The sequence below is a fragment of the Agelaius tricolor genome, unplaced genomic scaffold (assembly GCF_023055355.1).
Source record: "Agelaius tricolor isolate 1412-34295 unplaced genomic scaffold, bAgeTri1.0.p SCAF_2, whole genome shotgun sequence".
Lineage (NCBI taxonomy): Eukaryota > Metazoa > Chordata > Aves > Passeriformes > Icteridae > Agelaius > Agelaius tricolor.
Window position 1 is genome coordinate 91,905,464 of NW_027269262.1, and position 19,299 is coordinate 91,924,762.

The 19,299-nt window shown below is 40.3% G+C and overlaps 1 protein-coding gene across 2 annotated transcripts in view; it reads right to left on the minus strand.

Annotated features, from left to right (window-relative positions):
- Positions 1-19,299, minus strand: part of AGO2 (argonaute RISC catalytic component 2) — a 58,325-nt gene that overhangs the window by 14,635 nt on the left and 24,391 nt on the right. Inside the window, exons 4-15 of one of the 2 annotated variants that reach the window (XM_071421865.1) lie at positions 16,513-16,694; positions 14,539-14,675; positions 14,300-14,434; positions 12,685-12,772; positions 11,841-11,988; positions 11,524-11,643; positions 11,267-11,389; positions 9,217-9,350; positions 6,750-6,934; positions 4,769-4,928; positions 2,058-2,148; positions 400-594 (exon numbers count right to left, since the gene is read on the minus strand). In XM_071421865.1, coding sequence (XP_071277966.1) covers positions 400-594; positions 2,058-2,148; positions 4,769-4,928; positions 6,750-6,934; positions 9,217-9,350; positions 11,267-11,389; positions 11,524-11,643; positions 11,841-11,988; positions 12,685-12,772; positions 14,300-14,434; positions 14,539-14,675; positions 16,513-16,694 — 1,698 coding nt within the window. Of the gene's footprint in view, positions 1-399; positions 595-2,057; positions 2,149-4,768; positions 4,929-6,749; positions 6,935-9,216; positions 9,351-11,266; positions 11,390-11,523; positions 11,644-11,840; positions 11,989-12,684; positions 12,773-14,299; positions 14,435-14,538; positions 14,676-16,512; positions 16,698-19,299 lie in introns of both variants that reach the window. The other variant, XM_071421864.1, reaches the window with a different exon arrangement.

Sequence of the window (19,299 nt, forward strand, 5' to 3'; positions counted from 1 at the left end):
TTTATCAGAATAAAAATGACTGTGACAATCCAGTATTTATTAATCCTGTGTTAAAAAAATATATAATTATTTTTTACTGCCCAAGTTCTATGGGATACAGTCTGACTAATATATCCTAAATAGGAAACAGATGTGGAACATAACTTGAGTGCTAAAACTACACTTTTCACTTATAATTCTGTCAGGGAAAATATTTTAAAGGGGAAAAGTACTTTCAAAAGCACATGAAAAGTATGCAAACACTTCTTCTGCTTGCTGGGTTAGAATCCAACAAATTTGTTGAGGGAAGATTTGTTGAGGTTATACTTCTTGTAACTCCAACCACACAGAGGTGGAATTTTAAAATTCCATTACTACAAGGAAACTACACAATGAGAATTTCAAGAAGACAAATATCACCTGTTGGAACTGCCCCTCAGAAACACCATCCCTGTAGAAGATGATTCGAGTTGGTTTGAACCTGGTTGATTTGTAGAACTGGATCAGCAGCTCCCTGACCATGGCAGCCAGGTCCTGGATGATTTCCTGGCGGTGCTGCTGCACCCGCACCGTGGCACAGTAACGGTTGGGATGAGCATCCATGCTTCCTACAACCTGGAAAAAATGCTTGGCATCAAACCAGGGAGCACTTAAATAAAGGTTATTTCATGGGATAACTGCACTGTCTTGAACACTGAGCGGTTGGCCTGGCAAAGATGTATTTGAAATTCAAATGTGCTTGGAAACAGCTCTGGGTTTAGTCCACCTGTGGCAGCACACCCTGCTGAAAGAGAAAACTTGTTTGAAATCTGAAAGACTCATTTCCTGCTTGCACCTACAGGCACTTAAAAACTCAAATACAGTTTGGAGCACAATGACACCAAGAAGCCATTATGATGGTTCAGACTGCTGCATGGGAGTTGGAACTGTGGGACACCAAGCCTGTTTTTTGGATCCATCAAATTGAAATGGTGATGGACCACAGAAATATCCACACCCTTTACAGAGGGAAGGGATTTTTCTGTTAATGAAACATTAACATCTATATGCTGTAGAAGTGGTATGAGACTTAAAAATAAACAAACAAAAAACCCAAAGAAGTGAACACATCTCTGTCACCATCATATCTTCTGAAAAATCCCCTTGCCCAGGATTCTCTCCTGGGAAACTGAGAAGCCTCAGAGAAAAAGGAAAACAATATGATCTCATTTGCTTCTCCTTTGTTTTGCTGCTTTGGAATGTGGTTGGAGATTGTTTATCCAACACGTGAATTGTTTTTACTTATTGGCCAATGACAGCCAAACTGTGTTGGACTCTGGAGGAGTCACGAGTTTTTCTTAGTTTTTCTTTTTTAGCCTTCTGTAAGTATCCTTTATTCTTTAGTATGGTTTTAGTATAGTATTCTTTAATAGAATACAGTAACATAATAAATTAGCCTTCTAAGAACATGGAGTCAGATTCATCCTTTCTCCCCTTGACAAGGGTCCCAGAAAATACCAAACATCTCCACCTGGTTTTCCCTGGACACACAGGTGTAACTTTTTAAAACAGATACATAACATCACCAAAGAACTTCATTCTTAAACAATTCTGAGCAGCCACTACATGTGTTTGACACAATACAAGCTAAAGATCACTCCCTGTATTTAAGAAGTACATTTCCAGGAGATTAGTGCACATTTTGTGTTTTCTGGAAGCCTGAGTCCCCAGAAACCACAGCTGAGCAAGCCTAGTTCCCTATCAGTAATGAAGAAATTCTGAACATTTCTAAGTGCTGAAGAAGCAGATTTAAGCATGCACTAGCTCATTATCAGGCTGCTAATAAATATCAGCTCCCAGAAAAGCTCCTCTGTGTATCAGCAACTCAGGCATTTTACAAGCTAATACACACATTTAAGTAATTAGCATCAGAGCAAGCTCTCTGAAGTTTCAATAAATTCCTGCAGAAAAATAATTTATAATGCTATAATTAGGCAATCAGAAGCAATGAACCACAAAAGGATTGAAAGCAATAAAATGCATTGGAGCTGAGCAGCAGGAGGGAGCTGGGGGGAAAGAGCAGGACACAATTTACTCACTGCAGCAATGGAAGGCTTCTTCCCATCCCCAGCTGGAGGGTGAGTTACATCTGCACCAAGGAATATGACAGGCTGTTGGAATACTGGGGGTCTGGCAAAGAGAAGGCAAATTTGTAAAAGCAGCAAGATTTATGCTTCATAAAGCACATTAAAACTCAAATAAACAGCACTCTGTACTCCTGCAGTGAATTCATCAACAACTGGCACCTGATCAGAGTTGGTCACTTGTTCTGTGGCAGGAATTAAAAATCCTAATTAAGGTTCTCATGCTAAATACTTAGGCAGATTTTTAAAGCAGAGGTAATTGTTGCTCTTAATTAAAAATTAGTTTTAAAATATATCTAGCTTTTTATAACTTGAAGAATTGCAGTTTTAATCAACTGGACCACAGAAAGGAGTAAAAGTTGATTCCTTAGTAACAAATGGCATCTGAGAAACATAAATAAGTATGCACATATGCAGATGCCATGAAAAAATATATTTTTCCTAATAAAAAACAGTCTTGGTAAGGAAGTCCAAAAATAGTAGATATCAAAGTTATTACTTGCAAAGTGTATTTTTTTTAATTGAGCTTGAAAGTTTTACACAAATTGTTAGGTTAAGATATTAAACCACTGCCCCAAGAGAGAAATACCAAAGCACTACAACACAGGTTTTAAACTTCAACTCTGTTCCTTAATAAAACCATTTCAAACAGGAAATCTTGGGCCACCATTCTTTGTGGGGGAATGATTTAATGGTTAAGAAGATAAATTAATCTGTTTGCAGACCTTCTTTAAAAGAAATGGGAAGGTAATGTTGGGGGTTAGACTTTTTTTGTTTTTTCTTGAGTTGTTTTGTTTTTCCTCTCAGAGAATTTTCTTCCCATTTACTGCCTAAGAGATGATGAATGGACTCTACTTAAGAGACAAAAAAATAGCTGGGTGTCTTGGAATTCTGTTAATTTTTTGTTGTCTGGGTTTTGTTATTGCTGCTATTGTTGCTTTTTTGTCTGCATACATATAAATATTTTTTTTCTAGTAAAAAACTGTTATTCCTTTACCCACATCTCTGCTTGAAAGCCCCCAAAGTTACAATAATTTGGAGGGAGGAAGTCATCTTTTCCATTCCAGGAAGATTCCCACCTTCCTTGGCAGACACCTGTCTCCTAACCCAGCACAGTTTTTGGTGCCCAATGCTGGGCTTCAGGGCATTGAGAGGAAATGGTGAAAAAGGAATAATATTTTCTGGGTAACCTAATTTTGTGTGCTGAACACAGAAACCTCCTTAGGCACCACGTGGTCTAAGTGACCCTGGTTTGGCTGGCACATGGTTGTGGATACATTTTGTGCTGCCATTTGCAGCTCCTTATTTCAACATGGATCCTATGACTTAGGCTACTGTGGCTGTAACTCAGTTTGCACAGCAGGTCAATAAGGTGAGCAATTCCTGAATTTAAACTTCCTCTGGAATGTGGACACGTGGCTGTACAACTATCACAGGCTGAGTTCATGTCTGGGGGGTTTCATCAATAATGGTGCCCACTGTGAGGAAGCACTACAGGGGGGAGTTTTTCCTCAATCCTCCATCCATTTCTTTGGATGTACCCCAGCACCTTTCAAAGGGTTCAGATTTTTTTTTTCTAGATGCTGATATCATACAATGGCTGCTGTTGCTGATAGGCCTAATCTATGTAGGATTTAGAGATAACCACCCTGATATCCATCCCAGAGAGCAGGGATGGTGCCCAGGAGCAGGGAGCTCTGCCCCCCAGCCTGGCCCTGCCCCACTGCCCATCTCAGGAATGAAGCACCCACACTGGATGGGGTCTGGGAGGACATAGGCTGGCTGCTGAGGGAACACTGTTCCCCAGCTGATGGGAAGCCCTCTCTCTCCCTGCCTCAAAGAGGGAAAATCTCATAGTGCAGCTGTGGAAAGCAGAGACATTCCAGCTGTCCAGGATCCAGCTGAACCATCCCTGACCCAGGCATTGATCAGGTGTTCGTAAGGAAGCCACAGCCCTTCCTTCTCTGGAAACAGCTTTTAATGAGTGTAAGAGAGAGACTGCTCAGAGACAAAGCAGGATCACATCACAGAATGCACTGCAGACCACTGAGGATGGGATCCAACAGAGAAGTGCCAGTACTGGAGGTACTTTTTGGGAGGGATGGACAGCACAGTAACAGCCATGACAAGGTCAGGTGCACAGGGCAAATGTTGTGAGCCTGGCACATCCAGGGCCACCCCAGTACTCCACCTTCATGGCAACACTAAGGTGGAGAGACAGTGGGTTCCACAGCCAGCAAAATCAGGAATTTTGAGAGCACAGTCCATGGCACAATGCATGCTCATGTCTCCATGGGTAAGAGTCTCAAAGAGAAGAATGTTGACCAAAAGAAAAGGCATTACTGTTCCAGGTGGTCTCTATTTGTTTTAGAAAACTCAGGGCAAATGGAATATTAGAGATTTTTCATTCTAATGGCAGTTGTGTACTTCAGTGGCCAGATCATTAAAACAATACTTTTATTATAAATTTCAACAGAAACAAGTATTCCTCTCCTGTCTTCATAACCTAACTTCTGCAGGACTATTTATTAGAAGCCAAAAGATTGGCTGAAGAGTCACTTAAGCTGCAGTGCTATGGCTGCAGATAAAAGCTCCCAGTTATCTCAGCATGTCTCACTTTCTCTTTGCAATACAAAAACCTCTTCCCCTTTGAAAGATGAACTTACCTTCCCTGTGGCAGTAGAATGTTATTTACACCTCCTAATTTGACATTTATTTTTAAGCAGAGGTTGGACAGAGTTTGTGGTGTTGTTCTTTGGACGTTTTTCATCTGCACACACTGAGTGGCCATTCCCAGCACTGTGTCCCCAACGCGCTTCACCTCCGCTGCAGGAGGAGAAAAACAAAAAAGATTTGCAAATTGCAAATCAAACCATGGAGGAGACTTGAATTTAACTACACTTGGAGTTTCAGCAAAGTGGGGCTCAAGCTTAAAGGAATACAATGAAACTTCACCCCAAACCCACCCAGCCTCCAGAACCTCCCCCAGTTCTGCTCTGCTCCACCTAACCAGTCCTAAATGCAATAATTAAAGGCACTGCTGGCTTATATTAACTAAGAATTTTTTAAATTCATTCTTATTTTTCAATTGTAGCATTATATCATCAGCTTTGGCTAATGATGTGGGCAATGTGGATAATATTAGGATATTGAGCACTTGGTGCATTATTAAACACTGGAATAGTAAAACAAACCTAGCAATAAAGTGCTCAGCAATATTCAGCCAAGCAGTTTATCAGTTCTTCACTGACAGGAAGATGCAAGTTCAACACCTGCATAGCAAAGTGGCCAGCTCAGCAGACAATGGTACATAAAAACTCCAAGAAACTCATGAAGTACTGTACAATTCCAATAGTTAAATCAAATCCTATTGTTAACAACAAAATTGAGACTTCAAGGCTTTCAGAGACCCACATACTCTTACACTCAGGGAAGAAATTTAGGCTCCAGGACTGATGAACAAAGAAAATGAACCCCCCTTTTTGGCAACAGGAGAGGGAAAGAGCAGGGTGGGAAGAAAAGACAAGCCTGTGGGTATAGGAAGTGCAGGGTATGGAAGAGCATAGGGAGAAAATAAGGAGAGATGATTAGAGGGAGCAGAAATAACTATAATTAAAGATAATGACAAAGAAAGAAGATCAGAGTGGTACCACATCCTCTCAGTGGTTAAGTAGAGGAAAAGAATTCCCTTTTAAAGCCAAACAGGAATAGTAAAAATGTCATTTTGCACCAAATTTCTATTGTACAAATTAGAGATGAGCCACTTCCTTTGCAGCTGAATTCAAGGGGGGAAAAAAGTACTATTTCCTTAAGGTTCCTTGCTTAATCTCTTTTCATCTTGTAAGAGATTTAATATTAAAGCTGGAAAATTATTTTGTGCTATATTAACATGGTAAGGGTTGGGATAAAACAAATCTGCAGCTGCTTGGTAGATCTGATCCACCAGAGAAGAGTCCACATACCTGTGGGAGGAAAATAATGGCTGCTGTTCCAGCTGGGCAAGGTTAGTGAAAAAGGAGGGAGGCAGGACTGGAAAAAAGCAGTCCTGCCTACAGGAAGAGCTGGAAAATGCATGGTTTATGTAAAACATACTAAAACCTACGGGGTTTATGCACCAATTGTCACTGTTTCCAAAAAAACGTTTCGTTTGCTGAATTTTCACTTTCTGTGCACCTGTATCCTTGCAACCGGAGTTAAAAAATTGAAATTAAAAGAAAAATAGACAGAAATCTCCTTCACTCAACATTTTTTGCCAAAGGAGATTGTTTGAGTGACCAATGTGTTCTAAAAGCTAAAAGAGTTCTTGAAGTGCTTGAAGTCATTGGAATTTTCAGCACACAAGTTTTATTAAGCATATTATAATCCACTGCCTATCAATGCCAATCTCACCAAACTTGTGCTGGCTTTCTCAAATGCAATCAGCAGGGAAAATGGCAAAAACAAATTAAAAGCACAGAAAACATATTGAAAATACTTAGGTCTTAATATAAAACATCACACAGCACAAGAAAAATAGCAAAATTAATTTACAGCCCGGTCCCTAACTGGAATTTATAGAGATAAACCAGCATGAAACCTCTCTCCTTTGGACAGCTGACAAAAACCACACAAAACTGTGACTGAAATGCACCATTTCCACTCACTGACCATAGACTGGTGTTTTTCCTGGCAAAATGACCACGACCAGCTGCAGCCCAGTGTAAGTGTTCTTGAGGTGTCTGAACATGGGCTCCACGCTGTCGGCTCCCTGGGCGTATTTACAGAAGCAGGGCTGCCCCTGGATTGGCATCCCAGCATCCCTGGAAATCTTCCTCAGCTGCTCTGTGAAGGACCTGGGCAAGGCACAGAAAGACATGAAATTATCAGTCAGTCAAAACCCATCTTGATTTTTGAGCTTATTTTTAATGGAACAATCCTGTTAAACTTGCAGAGTTGTGTTGTCCAAAAACTTGGGAATTTAACCCCGTGTGCATCTTTAACTGACAAATGCCTGTGTAGTCATTGAAGGCAAGACAGGAAATATGCTGTATAAATAACACCATTAATGAAAAAAAAACTCATTTCCAAAGCAAATTCTACCTTATTTCTATGGGAAATACAGGATAAAATACTTTTTGCAATAATGACAATCTGGCACAGCCTGCTCTAACATAATTCCATGTTACCACCAGAGAAAGGGCTGGAGTTATTCCTTTTTTTCCTCATGATGAAAACAATCAACAGAAATTACCAGCAATTGTCTCAGTGAATTGCTTTAGCATCCATAATAATGCACAATTTCACAGATACCAGAGAAAATGTGTGTCCAGAGGTGAAGGCAAACCTTCCCCTAGGCTGGTGAAAAAAAATCACCCTTTGATGGAACTGCTCAGATATGGAGACAACCAAATTTCCTCAGAGGCTTCCACCTGAGAGCCTTTTTAGCTGACTGATAAAAGCCCTTTTTATTAACTTGGGTACCCTCTCACAGTTGTCTAAAACATTGCTCATCTCCACCACAGGGTGCCAGGGTATCACTGACTGAGAGGGTGGGAAGATTCAGCTTCTTCCAACCAAACCTGTTGTTAACTTGCATGAATCAGAACAGCCTGGAAGCTCCAGCCCTGCAGCCTGAGGCTCCTTGCAGAAAATGGGTTTGTCCTCTGGAAAAAGAAGCACTCACCACAGCAGAGTAGTGGCAGAACATCTCCCCATCCCTGGGAGTGTTCAAGGCCAGGCTGGATGAGGCTTGGAGCAACCTGGTCTAGGGGAAGGTGTCCCTGCCCATGGCAGAGGGGTTGGAACAAGATGAACTTTAAGGTCCCTTCCAACCCAAACCATTCTGTGATTTCAACATTCAAGTCTCAAACAAGTCAGGGTTTGAGCCTTTTAAAGTCCATGTGGAAGTACAGTGCCTACAAGGAAAGGTTCTCTCTCTGTTCCCAGGAGGTAGAGCAGGATGATTTTGAAGACTTTTAGAGCATTTGAAGGTGTTTCCTCTGATGAATCAGCAGCATTCGAGTTCCAACTTGATCAACAAGATGTAACAAGAGACCACAAGATGGAAAAGGATGCAGACATTTTCCTGGCTTGAAGCAATGTCCCTTCATGGTAAATACAAACTCATTCTAAGCCATCCAAATAATTTTATTTTGGCTCATTATGTTGAAGACTTCTGTCTATTTCTCAAAACTGAGTAACTTGGCTTACACAGCATTTCCACTAGAAGCAACATCATGGAAGGAAAAGTTCTCTGGCAGCCCAGTTCTTGACATGTGCCTGGAGAGAACAAGTCCCTCCCTTCCTCACACAATGGGCAGTAAAATGATTCCCACTGTCTGCTCATCACTTTTTAGGGAAAAATTCCCAAGTTGTTTAGCAAACCATGTGAAGGAACAGGGCCATGGCAATGCCACTGGTGTGAGCAATCCCTGCCTTGCCTTCACCTCCCAGAGAGCAGCTGAGTCACTGCCAGGGCTGCTCCACTTGTCCATGCATGAAGGGAGAGCAGCTGCACGTGGAAGGAGGGATCAGACATGGATCTGGGCCTGCACACCTTCCCTGAGCCAATGCAGATGTCACTGTAACAAGAGTCTTTGAACAATCCTGTCCCATCCTAAGATAAAGAAACCAAATCTGGAAGTTTCATTCAAACACCTAAAGGCAATAGAACAACCAGTCCTACTCATCTGGCAAATACAGCAACTTGCACATTCCAGAAACTCTGAAGAGGAAAAGGTTTTGGACAAAAAAATTCCTTTTAAAGAAATTCTACATGAATAATTCTACTCAGGAAAGGAACCCAAGAGAACACACATGTCAGCTGGCACTCTTGAGAAACACTCAAGTGATAAACACCCATCATTACATCACTTCTGTATCTTAAACCCTATTGCCTCACAGGTCAGAAATCTGCCATAAAGCAGAAATGGCTTTTGTTAAGTCTGATTTGGAGGATTTCCTGATGCTGGCCTTGAAATCAGACTGGCACCATTCAAAACACAAAGAGACAGAAGATGTATTGCTGTGTGCTTAACAATTTAACTAAAAAGATGTCCTTAATAAAAGTGAAATCATGACATTTGCATCCTTAATAAATGATAAAATCACCACCTTACACAACAAACACACTTACTTAAGATGAACTTCAGTGCACTGGCGCTGGGGAGCAAAGCAGGCAATTGCCCAAACCTTTATTTCAATTCCAGTGTGAAATTGTTTATTCCTCATGTCCCAGACACCTTGCACTGGTGTAGCAATTGCTTTATTCTGGAAGTGGAAGGTAAAAATTAAACATTAATGCAAAACTTGATTGATGCTAAACAAAAATTAGCTTTGCTTCTACTTCCCTCCAAGTGGAGGTGATTTGTACTCTCAGGTTGCTCTCTCCCCTGTACAAACACCCATCCATCTTACAATATTCATTCTATCACTGTAGCAAGACAGCCTCTTAGCCAGGTGAAAAATAAAACTCACACTGTTCATTTTTATTGCTGATCATTGCCTTTGGTTGTATTTATCAGCAGCAAATAGAAATTATGTATGGGAAGTAAGATTCATGCTTGGTATGGAAAGTTAACAAGAATCTGCATTTCTACAGTGACTTTACAACTGCTCAGTGAGCTTTCCAAGGGAAAGTTAATTTAAGTACTATGAATATTTTACACATCACTAAGTAGAGGCAAATAGTGGTTCAATGTCACCCACACAACTCCAGAAAAAATGTGAACAAGCTGAGAAAGGTGATCAGTTATTCAACGTGGACCTGCCCAACACTTTTATTTCTCCCACCAAGCAGATATTACTGGGATGGATTATCTAGAGGACAAGGGATGTAATAAAGCAGCTAAAGTAATTCTGGTGATGTTAATTACCTTAATAAATACTGATAGATGCTTTAGACAAGTTACCATGATGCCTTCCTTCTCACCTAGCAACAACAACTAAAGCTTCTGGGCATTTTTCAGGACACACACATGAATCTGATAATGGATTTTTCAAAGAGTTGTGTGTGCTGAAGGCAGTGCCTCCCCCACTATGACTTTTCAACATTCATCTGCCAGTAAGTTCCCACCAGTTCTGCTGGTGCCAGAATAGCTCATGAAAGCAGTTCCCCCATCAGGGTCAGGCCTGGGGTACCTTAACCTGCCAGGGACAGGAGGTTTGAGCTCATTTGCCTGAGTCACCTGAAGAATTTTAGGCAGGAAACTCAAGATCCTCTTCCATTATGGGTTTGGAGGGATCAGTCTGCTGTGCACAGGGACAGAATTATATTCAGCTGGCAATGCACGATCTGAAGAGATTCATCAAAAGCCTCCACAAATGAAATTATCCTAGTTATTACAGCTTTCATCTTGCAAGAAGTCCCAGTATATAACTGATGGAAAATCCTATTTCTCAAGCTTTTTTTTAAAACAGATATCACAGGAGAAAGATTATGTCAGAAAGGTCATCTGAAAAGCCATTGTAAAATAAAAACCTGAGGGTAAATATTCCAAACAGGAAGAGACAGCTCTGGGGAAAGACTGACAGAGATGATACCTCAAGACAGCTGCCCTAAGCACAGTTGCTCCACCCAAACTATTCAAAACCAGCCAGAAGTTCAGGAACATTTCAGCATATTTTCAAATATTTACAATGACAATTGAAATAGTCTTTGTTCTTCTCCATACACATTGATTTGAACCACTATTTGCAGGCTGCTTCTTACAACACACAATGAAAGACTGTGCTGTAAAACCTGATGAAAGTAATTTTATTTTCTTTTATCCTAAATTTGAGGATGAAGTCAACATAAGGCTATTTAAAGACACATATATTTAACTCATATTACCTGTTTAGAGCTTCGATATGGGAAAGTTCAGCCCTACTAAACTTTGTTCTTTGCTTTCTAATTAAATATAATTTGCACAGTGGTCTTAAGTGACTTGTGTCACAGCAGCAGAGTGTTAACTCTAAGAGTGTTTGAGGCAAAAAAGGCATTTTTAACCCAGCTTTACTTTCCAAAATAAAACAGCAATCGAAAGAGATGCAAATCAGCCAATACATTTAAGGACTTGGAGAACCTAAATTCAAATTCTGAACAACGCAGCTGTGCCAGCCCTCTGATTGCACACAACACAAGTAATTTCAAATAACCACATTACAGAGGCCAGCACAGTCTGTACAGAGGCCACTGGACATACCCTGCCTCCATAGAGGATGGAGGGAGGCTGAAGGACTCTGCCAGTCACATCTGTCATTTCATCCTTGACCATGATCCCAAACTCCCGCACGTAAGGGTCCGTGTTGAAACTGGCGCTCCGCATCTGAAATGACCAAAATGCACAAAACCAAGCTGATCCATAACCTGTGTGCAGGGCACAAACACATCAGCACCTGCTAAAGGTGAGCAAAATTAAACCCATTCCTACACAGGCCTCCTGTCTGGCACAGCACTCACCAATTTGCTGATCTCTTCCTGCCGGTCCGGGGCTGATCTGGCAGTGGCTCGAATCATAGTGGAAGTTTGATTGTCAGTGAGTTTCTTGATGCATCTTTGTCCTGCCACTATGTTGCACACCTGAAATTTCCCCAAAGAAAGAAAATTAAACACAGTCCAATTCTTTTTTTGGCTCGTGGCCTTTCTTTCACTGATGCACCACTGAATTTCTCAACATTTGGCTGCTCAAAAATCAGCTTGCCAATATTTTAACCCTTTTTCCCTCTGACCCCCTTCCCCCAGCCCCAAATTACAGAATTCTCTATGAGTTTACTTGCCTCTAGAGGAAGGTATGTGTGTTTCTGCTCCTGTCCAACTTGTAAACATGGAAGGTGAGGGTAGCGTAAAACTAATTTATGCCTGTCCTTAAAATACTGAGCTACAGTGCATTCAACTGTTTGTCCATTCTCCTGCTGAAGTGGGAATCTGTTGGAATGCAAACATGGAAAGCAGCTATTACTTCATGCAAAATGCTTCCCCCACAGCTCCTCAGTACATTTCTTGGCACAAGTTAAGCTTATTGAAGGAGGATGAAACAAAGCCCAAACAATTAAAAACCAGATTCAGATACTGATCAGTTATCTTCTTGTAAAAAAGCTCCTATCAGTTTTGTTCCTTACATTGCTTCCTTAAAAATGGGAATCACTCTCTCCATATTCAAGTTATTTATTCAAATTTTATCTGCAAATTTCTAGTTGGTAGTTAAACTTTTTTTCCAGAGGAAAAAGAGATTGCAAATAAGCAACATCAGGAGGCTGATCCCAACTGGCATCACTTTTCTATTCCAGTTGTGGGAAACATCAGGCTATAAATAGGACACCCCGTCCTTCCAATTTTAAAGAAATCTATAAATGACAGAAAAAAACCCACCTAACCAAAAAAACCTCCCAGATCTAAAACAGAGCAAATGGTTTGTTAAATCAAATGCCATGATACTCATTATAGTATAAAAATAGAACAAAAAAACAGCAAAATTGGGAAAATACTTTGAGCTATATTGAAGGGTATAAACCAAAGAAAGCATCATTTTTCAAGGTAACTTTTCCCACCTCAGTAAGGCAGGCAAGGTATTTTTCCAGCCTGAGACCAAGCATATGCTAAAAAAGCAGAAATATACTTTACGTTTGGTGGCTTGCTGGTCGTCTGGTGACATTGCACACTCTGTACTTCCTTTTCATCTGTCCACAGTGTGTTATCTCCACCTTCAGACCTAAAAATTGGAAAGCACAAGTCACCATTTCTCCAAAATCAATGTGTCAGCCCTAAACTGCTACACAAGACCAATTAAACAGAGTAATAAAGCCATTCTAATTAGCCCAAAAGGTAGAGCCCAGACAGAACTCAAAAAGCAATTTACAGTCTTCAAATTCAAAACTCCTGAGCTTCAGCTAAAGTTCAACACAGAATTTCAGAGACAAGATGAAATCCCTAAGGCCCCAGAGGACACAGATGATGCTGAGCACATTCTGCAAATTCCAGAGCTGTGCCTCGAAGGAAGCCCAGGATGGGAAAAGGACAAAAAGGGTACACAAGCTCCTTGAAACAAAACCCCTTATTTATACTTTCTGTCTAAACACATGGGGTCTGTAAGAGAGACCTCTAACTCTTGCAATGAACTGGGGGAGTGGGTGGAGGGGAATCCCCAAACAGCCTCTCCAGGAGCTCATGGGAATGAGGCCACAGTGAAGCAAGCTGCTGCCAGATTATCCTTTCAAAACACAACCAATGCAAACCCAGGATCTATTTGTACTTTCCCTGCTAACTTCTAGTTGGGCAGAGATAATTTTTGTGACCATGGTCACAGGGGTTTTCAGGTGAAGGAAGAGACAAGAATGTTGATTCTATGTTCAGAAGGCTTGATTTATTATTTTATGCTATATATATATTACATTATGACTATACTAAAAAGAAATGGAAAGGAAAGTTTTTTTCAGAAGTTAGTTAAGCTAAGAGTAGAAAAGAATGAATAACAAAGATCTGTGTTTCGGACAGAGAGTCCAAGCTATCTGGTCTGTCATTGGCCATTAATTGCAAATATTCAAGATGGCCCAATCACAGATGGACCTGATGCATTCCACAGCAGCAGATAACCATTGTTTACATTTGTTGCTGAAACTTCTCAGCTTCAGCAGGAAAAATCTTAAGAAAGATTTTCACAAAAAGATGTCTGCGACAAATTTTGTTGATTTGTTTTAGAAATAAGAAAGGAAGATGCAGGATGGATTTATGGATTTATTCTTTTTAAAGCTGCTTGCTTTCTGTCAAGAGTATCGGGAAGGAAGAATCTCCATTTTGCAGAGGAAGCCTTCAGTGAACACAACCAGTAAGATTTCTTCCTCTGTTCTCTTGGATTCAGTCACTACACACTAGAATAAATTTGTTATTTACTTCCAAGAGACTATAAGCAGAACAGCTGCCTAAGTATGCAAAAACATACTGCTAAATTATTAGTAAAATCTGAAATATGAAAAACCTGGAATCAGTAATTAGAAAAATTTAAGATTGGGTAATTAAAAAAACATGAAATCTAAATCTTTTGTAAACATTGAGAAATCATCAGATCAGGAACTGGAATATTTTCGTCATGAAACTGGGATTGGTGCTACTGATAGTTTTCAAAAGCAAAAAATATGAAATTTTTGTCTCCCCATAAGGCAACTGCTGTAGAAAATATTTAGAACACATAGTGGTAACATAGCAGACAGAATAAAGCAGCTGTACATAATTTCCTCATTACCTTTTATTTCTTTGGTAAACTTTACCCTTTGGGAATCTGTCAGAGGTTTTTGTTGTTCTTCAATACTTTTGAAGTCCAGAACTTCACAGACAAACTCAATAACTGGCTGTGCTTTGTAAAATGCAGTTGCAGACACTGCAGACAAAAACACGAATGGTGTGTTACAACAATACAGAGGAAATGATTTTGCCTTTCCATTAAGGAGCAAGAGAAACAAGAAGCTACTTCCTAGTACCCACCATCAATATTGAGCATCATTTTCCATAATGAAGGTCTGACTGACTGATGGAAGCCAAACCAAACTTCTCTGCCACCACCCAAAGGATTTGAGCACCCTTCTGATGCTGTAAAGAAAGATCTCCCCACAGGAGTATACCTGCAAGACAACAAATAAATTCACATCAGAAAACTAAAGCAAAAATTGCAATAAATCCATAATTAATGCAAATTCCTTTACACAGAAGCACAGAAATGTCAGTGTTTAAAATGATCAATAATCTGAGATCCCTGGCCAGACTCAGGTTACACCTCTCAAAACCAGTCTTGTTGCAGTAAGAAACTGGCTACTACTCAGGTTTAAATTTAATAATATATCTACTAATTCCAACAAAAAAGCATCAATAACTTTTTATTTGTATTCTTTTAAAACTTCAGCTGTGCCTCCAAGAGAAAAGAATTCAAAGTCTCTGCTATTAAAACACCAAGGTAACAATCTCTTCCCATACTCTGAATTATAGACATGATGTGAGGGTAAATAAATGATCTAACAAATATTTCTGACCTATCTTTCAGCTTGATAATTAAGTACTGCAAACTTAATAACAAACAAATTATATCCAGAGCCAACATGCTCCACTGAACAAAGGTATCTGACATTCTGGGCTGTTTTCTGTGCTGTAAAACCTGATGAAAGTAATTTTATATTTTTTTTATCCTAAATTTGAGAATAAAGTCAGCATATTATAAGGCTATTTAAAAACACTTATATATATTAAACTCATATTACCTGTTTAGAACTTTGATATGGGCAAGTTCAGCCCTACTAAACGTTGTTCTTTGCTTTCTAATTAAATATAATTTGCACAGTGGTCTTAAGTGACTTGTGTCACAGCAGCAGAATTAAGCCCAGTATCTCTTGGGTGAGACTGAAAATGCTGTAGGTCCCACTTGAAAAACAAACAAATAATTTCCAAGTCTTTCTTTCCTATCAAAATAGCCACACAGGGTGACATTAGCATCCCCCTAGCACTGCAATCTTTATACAAAACTGGCAATAAACATCCAAAGACATACAGGAACAGGGTAAGAAGTTGTTTAAAATCCACCTTTCCACATCTACTGTAGCATTCACATTCTCTGAAAAAAACCCTTTGCCCAGGATTTTTCTCCTGGGAAGCTGAGAAGCCTCAGAGAAAAGGAAAACAATTCTTATCTCATTTGCTTCTCCTGTGTTTTGCTTATGTGGAATGTGTTTGGAGATTGTTTACCCACAGCTGATTGTTTTACTGGATTCTGGTGTGAGTTGTTTTGACTCTCTGGCCAATTGGGGCCAAGCTGTGCTGAGACTCTGAAAAGGAGTCATGATTTTTCATTATTATCTTTTTAGCATTTAGTAAGAATCCTTTCTGTACTTTTTAGTATAGTTTAGTATAGTATTTTTTAATATAATATAGGATTATAAAGTAATAAATTAGCCTTCTGAGAACATGGAGTCAGGTTAATTATTCCTGCCTTCATTTCCCAAAAAATACAATAATCTACCAACCTCCAAGCACTTCCCACTTGGGGAGAGCCTCCTTCTCCAAGGCCAGAGAGGGAAGAGGAGATGGCAGAGCCCCCCTGACCTGAGACACACAACCATGAGGCCAGTCTGACACCTCTGAAGGAAGGCTCCCATGTCCAGGGTGGAGGCAACCAGGGAAGCACCAATGGCCCTTCCTGAGCCTGCCATTGCCACGTAGCCACAACTGCCACACAGACTGCCCAAAGAGCCACCAAAATAAACTACTGGAATGCTCTTCCCAGGGAGGTGGTAGAATCACCATCTCTGGAGGTGTTTAAAGAAAGACTGGACGTGGCACTTGGTGCTCTAGTTGAGGTGTTAGGGCATAGGTTGAACTTGATGAACTTAGAGGTCTCTTCCAACCTCATTATTCTGTGATTCTGTCAAACACCCAAGTCACACCTGAAGCACCTCCAGGGTTTCCCCTCACCTCATGGAAGGCAAGTGCCTCATGACCACATCCAGGGCCTGGATGGTCTCGAAGGGGACGCTCGGCAGCCGGCCAGAGAGAGCATCGTGCAAAGCCTGCAAGCTCACGCAGGACATCCACTTGATGGCCACCTTAAATATTCTGTCCTTTCCTTCTCCTGGCAGAGTGACCTCCAGCTCCACCTGCAACAATGCCAAACAACAAACCAAGATGATTCTTTCCATTGGAAGGGGGGAAATCAGAAGGGACAATGGATTCCTCTGAACAACGTCACAAAGCAGGGGAGGAGACGAAAAGCGAGGATGAAGCAACACCATGCATGAGGTACAGCCTCTTTTAACAGCTCCATCTTCCCCAAGGGGTATTTCAGAAGCCTGGAGGGCCTCCCAGCTGGCATCTGTCTCCTCTGTGAGGCAACACTGGAACTTGGAGGCGCTCATATCAACGGGGAGGTGTCGGTGAAGATCCCATAACCTGATTTCAGATCCCTAATACGCCCCAGCGCGTCGCTGCTCGCGTCAGCTCCTGCACGCCTAAAATAAAGCATGGGGTGTCACCACCTGCCAAGATTCATGAATTTCTGGTATTTGCTCTCCAGAGCACCAGAGTGCTTTACATACTGTTACTGCAGACACAGTTCAAATAAGAGAAGAAAGGAGCTTTAAAAGAGAAAGAAAAAAAATTATCGATCACGCAAAGAAAACAGAAAAGCCACAAAAGCCACCAAGTCAAAACTGTTACTTTTAAAGTAAGAAAAGAAAGAATAAAGTACAACCCCCAGTGCCAGTGATGGTATCAGGTAGGAAACAGGGGCACCTCTTTGCCATGGTATGCCCTACTTTGAATTTTTTGTCTAAAAAGCAGTGGCAACCTTCATTGTGGTAAATTACTTCAGCCAATTATTTGTAGTTATTTGTAATGCTGATTTCTCCTCTTTCTTAAAACAAAGGAAGTCTGAGCACCAAGGTTTTTAAGCCGACTAAAATTAGGGCTTGTCTGAAATGATCAGGAGGCCTGGGAGTGACTACAAGGAATAACAAGATCAGAGTATCCTTTGTGCTGGATACAAACAAAAACGTTGCATTTTCCCTGCTAGGGAGCTTGTAATTTAAATATAAAAGCCATTCACTTAAAAGGCAAGGTGTAATTAGCAAAAATAATAGGTGGCTAACAGCAAACTAATATCTGCCAGCATTTGGTCTCTTGCAACAATTTGCTTCTTTGGTCCAAACATAAGAAGGAAATATAAAACACTTATTTTATATATAAAATTCTTGGTTTTTATATATACTTTTTTATATATAAAATGCTTATTAATATATTAAAAACTTATATATAAAAGAAGAAGTCTTCCCATGTGCCCCCATAAATGAGTTGACCATCTACAGCAGGCACACAAAGTTAATATTACAGCTGAATCTCTCCTCCAGCACAAACATCACTCCCCAGGGAGACTGGAGCAGAGGAAGGAGCTGCACAGCTGTGGGAGGGCAATGGGAACCGAGTCTCATCCTGGGGTCACTGCTGTGAGTCGGGCCCAGGTCAGCCCTGCTGAAAGCTGTGCAATGAAACTTTGCTGTATTCTTCAGCTCACACAGGCTGGAAGCTTTCCATGAGGTCTTTTTTCCACCACACCATCAAAAAGTTCTCAACTTTGCATCTCATTTGCAGCAGATGGAAGATGTCTGTCACACCTGACCTGCATTTTCCTTTAAACCTCTCCTTCAAATCAAGTTTCATCATTCCTGCTTGAGCAACCTGGTCCAGTGGAAGGTGTCCCAGCCCATGGCAGGGCTTGGAGCAGGGTGGCCTCAAAGGTCCCTTCCCACCCCAACCACTCTATATTTATTCCCAATACTGGTAATACACAACTCATCTGATTATTGAATGCTTTGGTGCTTTTAATCTAAAAAAAAAATATTTAATTTTACTTTTTTTCCTCTCCTGGTATCAATTTACAAAACTTCTTCACCATAATGGACTGGGAGATGAAGAGCAACCTGTGCTGCAGTACCTTGTTCCTGGTGGAAATAAAAGGCCCAGGATTGAAGAATTTCTATTCCAGGTGCCCAGCTACAAATACCAGTAAAAGTTAGCAGAGCTGTGACTGCTGAATTTGGCCCAAAACAATTTTTGCTGCTGGGTCTAACTCCAAATGAGTTGAATTAGGAGTCACTGCTAAAATAAGTAAGGTTTAAATAAAACTTTCCTGTGTTTTTTTTTTTTAATTATTTTTAAATTAAATATCTCACACTATTAAAAAAAATCATGAAGATATTAAAAAAATGTCCCTAATCCACACCCCACGTCCAAATGTTCACATATACTTTTAGGCACTGCTAATCAGAATTTTTCCTCTCTCAGCAATATTTTATTTATCTCACTCTGTACTTTTGAGGACAAATGAATACACTCCTGTTTGGCAAAGTAAGCAAAATATGAAAAAAATTAGGACAAAGTAGTTTTATATGGGAATTTTACTAGGTCCTTTATTATTAGGGATACATCCTAAAGCAAAATACAAGATTTTTTTTCTTCTCTATCCCCAAATAAATGTCAGGATGCTACCTGGTTGACCCACTGCTAAATTGCAACAGAGGTGACAATTTTGCAGCTAAGGGAGCTACATTAAAGGGGTTTTACTGTCAGTATGTGGAAAATCATTAAGCCTGTAGGAAATTTCAAAGCTATTCTTAAAAAGAATAGGTCTTGAAGCTGATGGGGTCTGAATGACTCACACAAATCAGCATTATCACTGTTAATTAAAAAAAATTACACCTGACCATG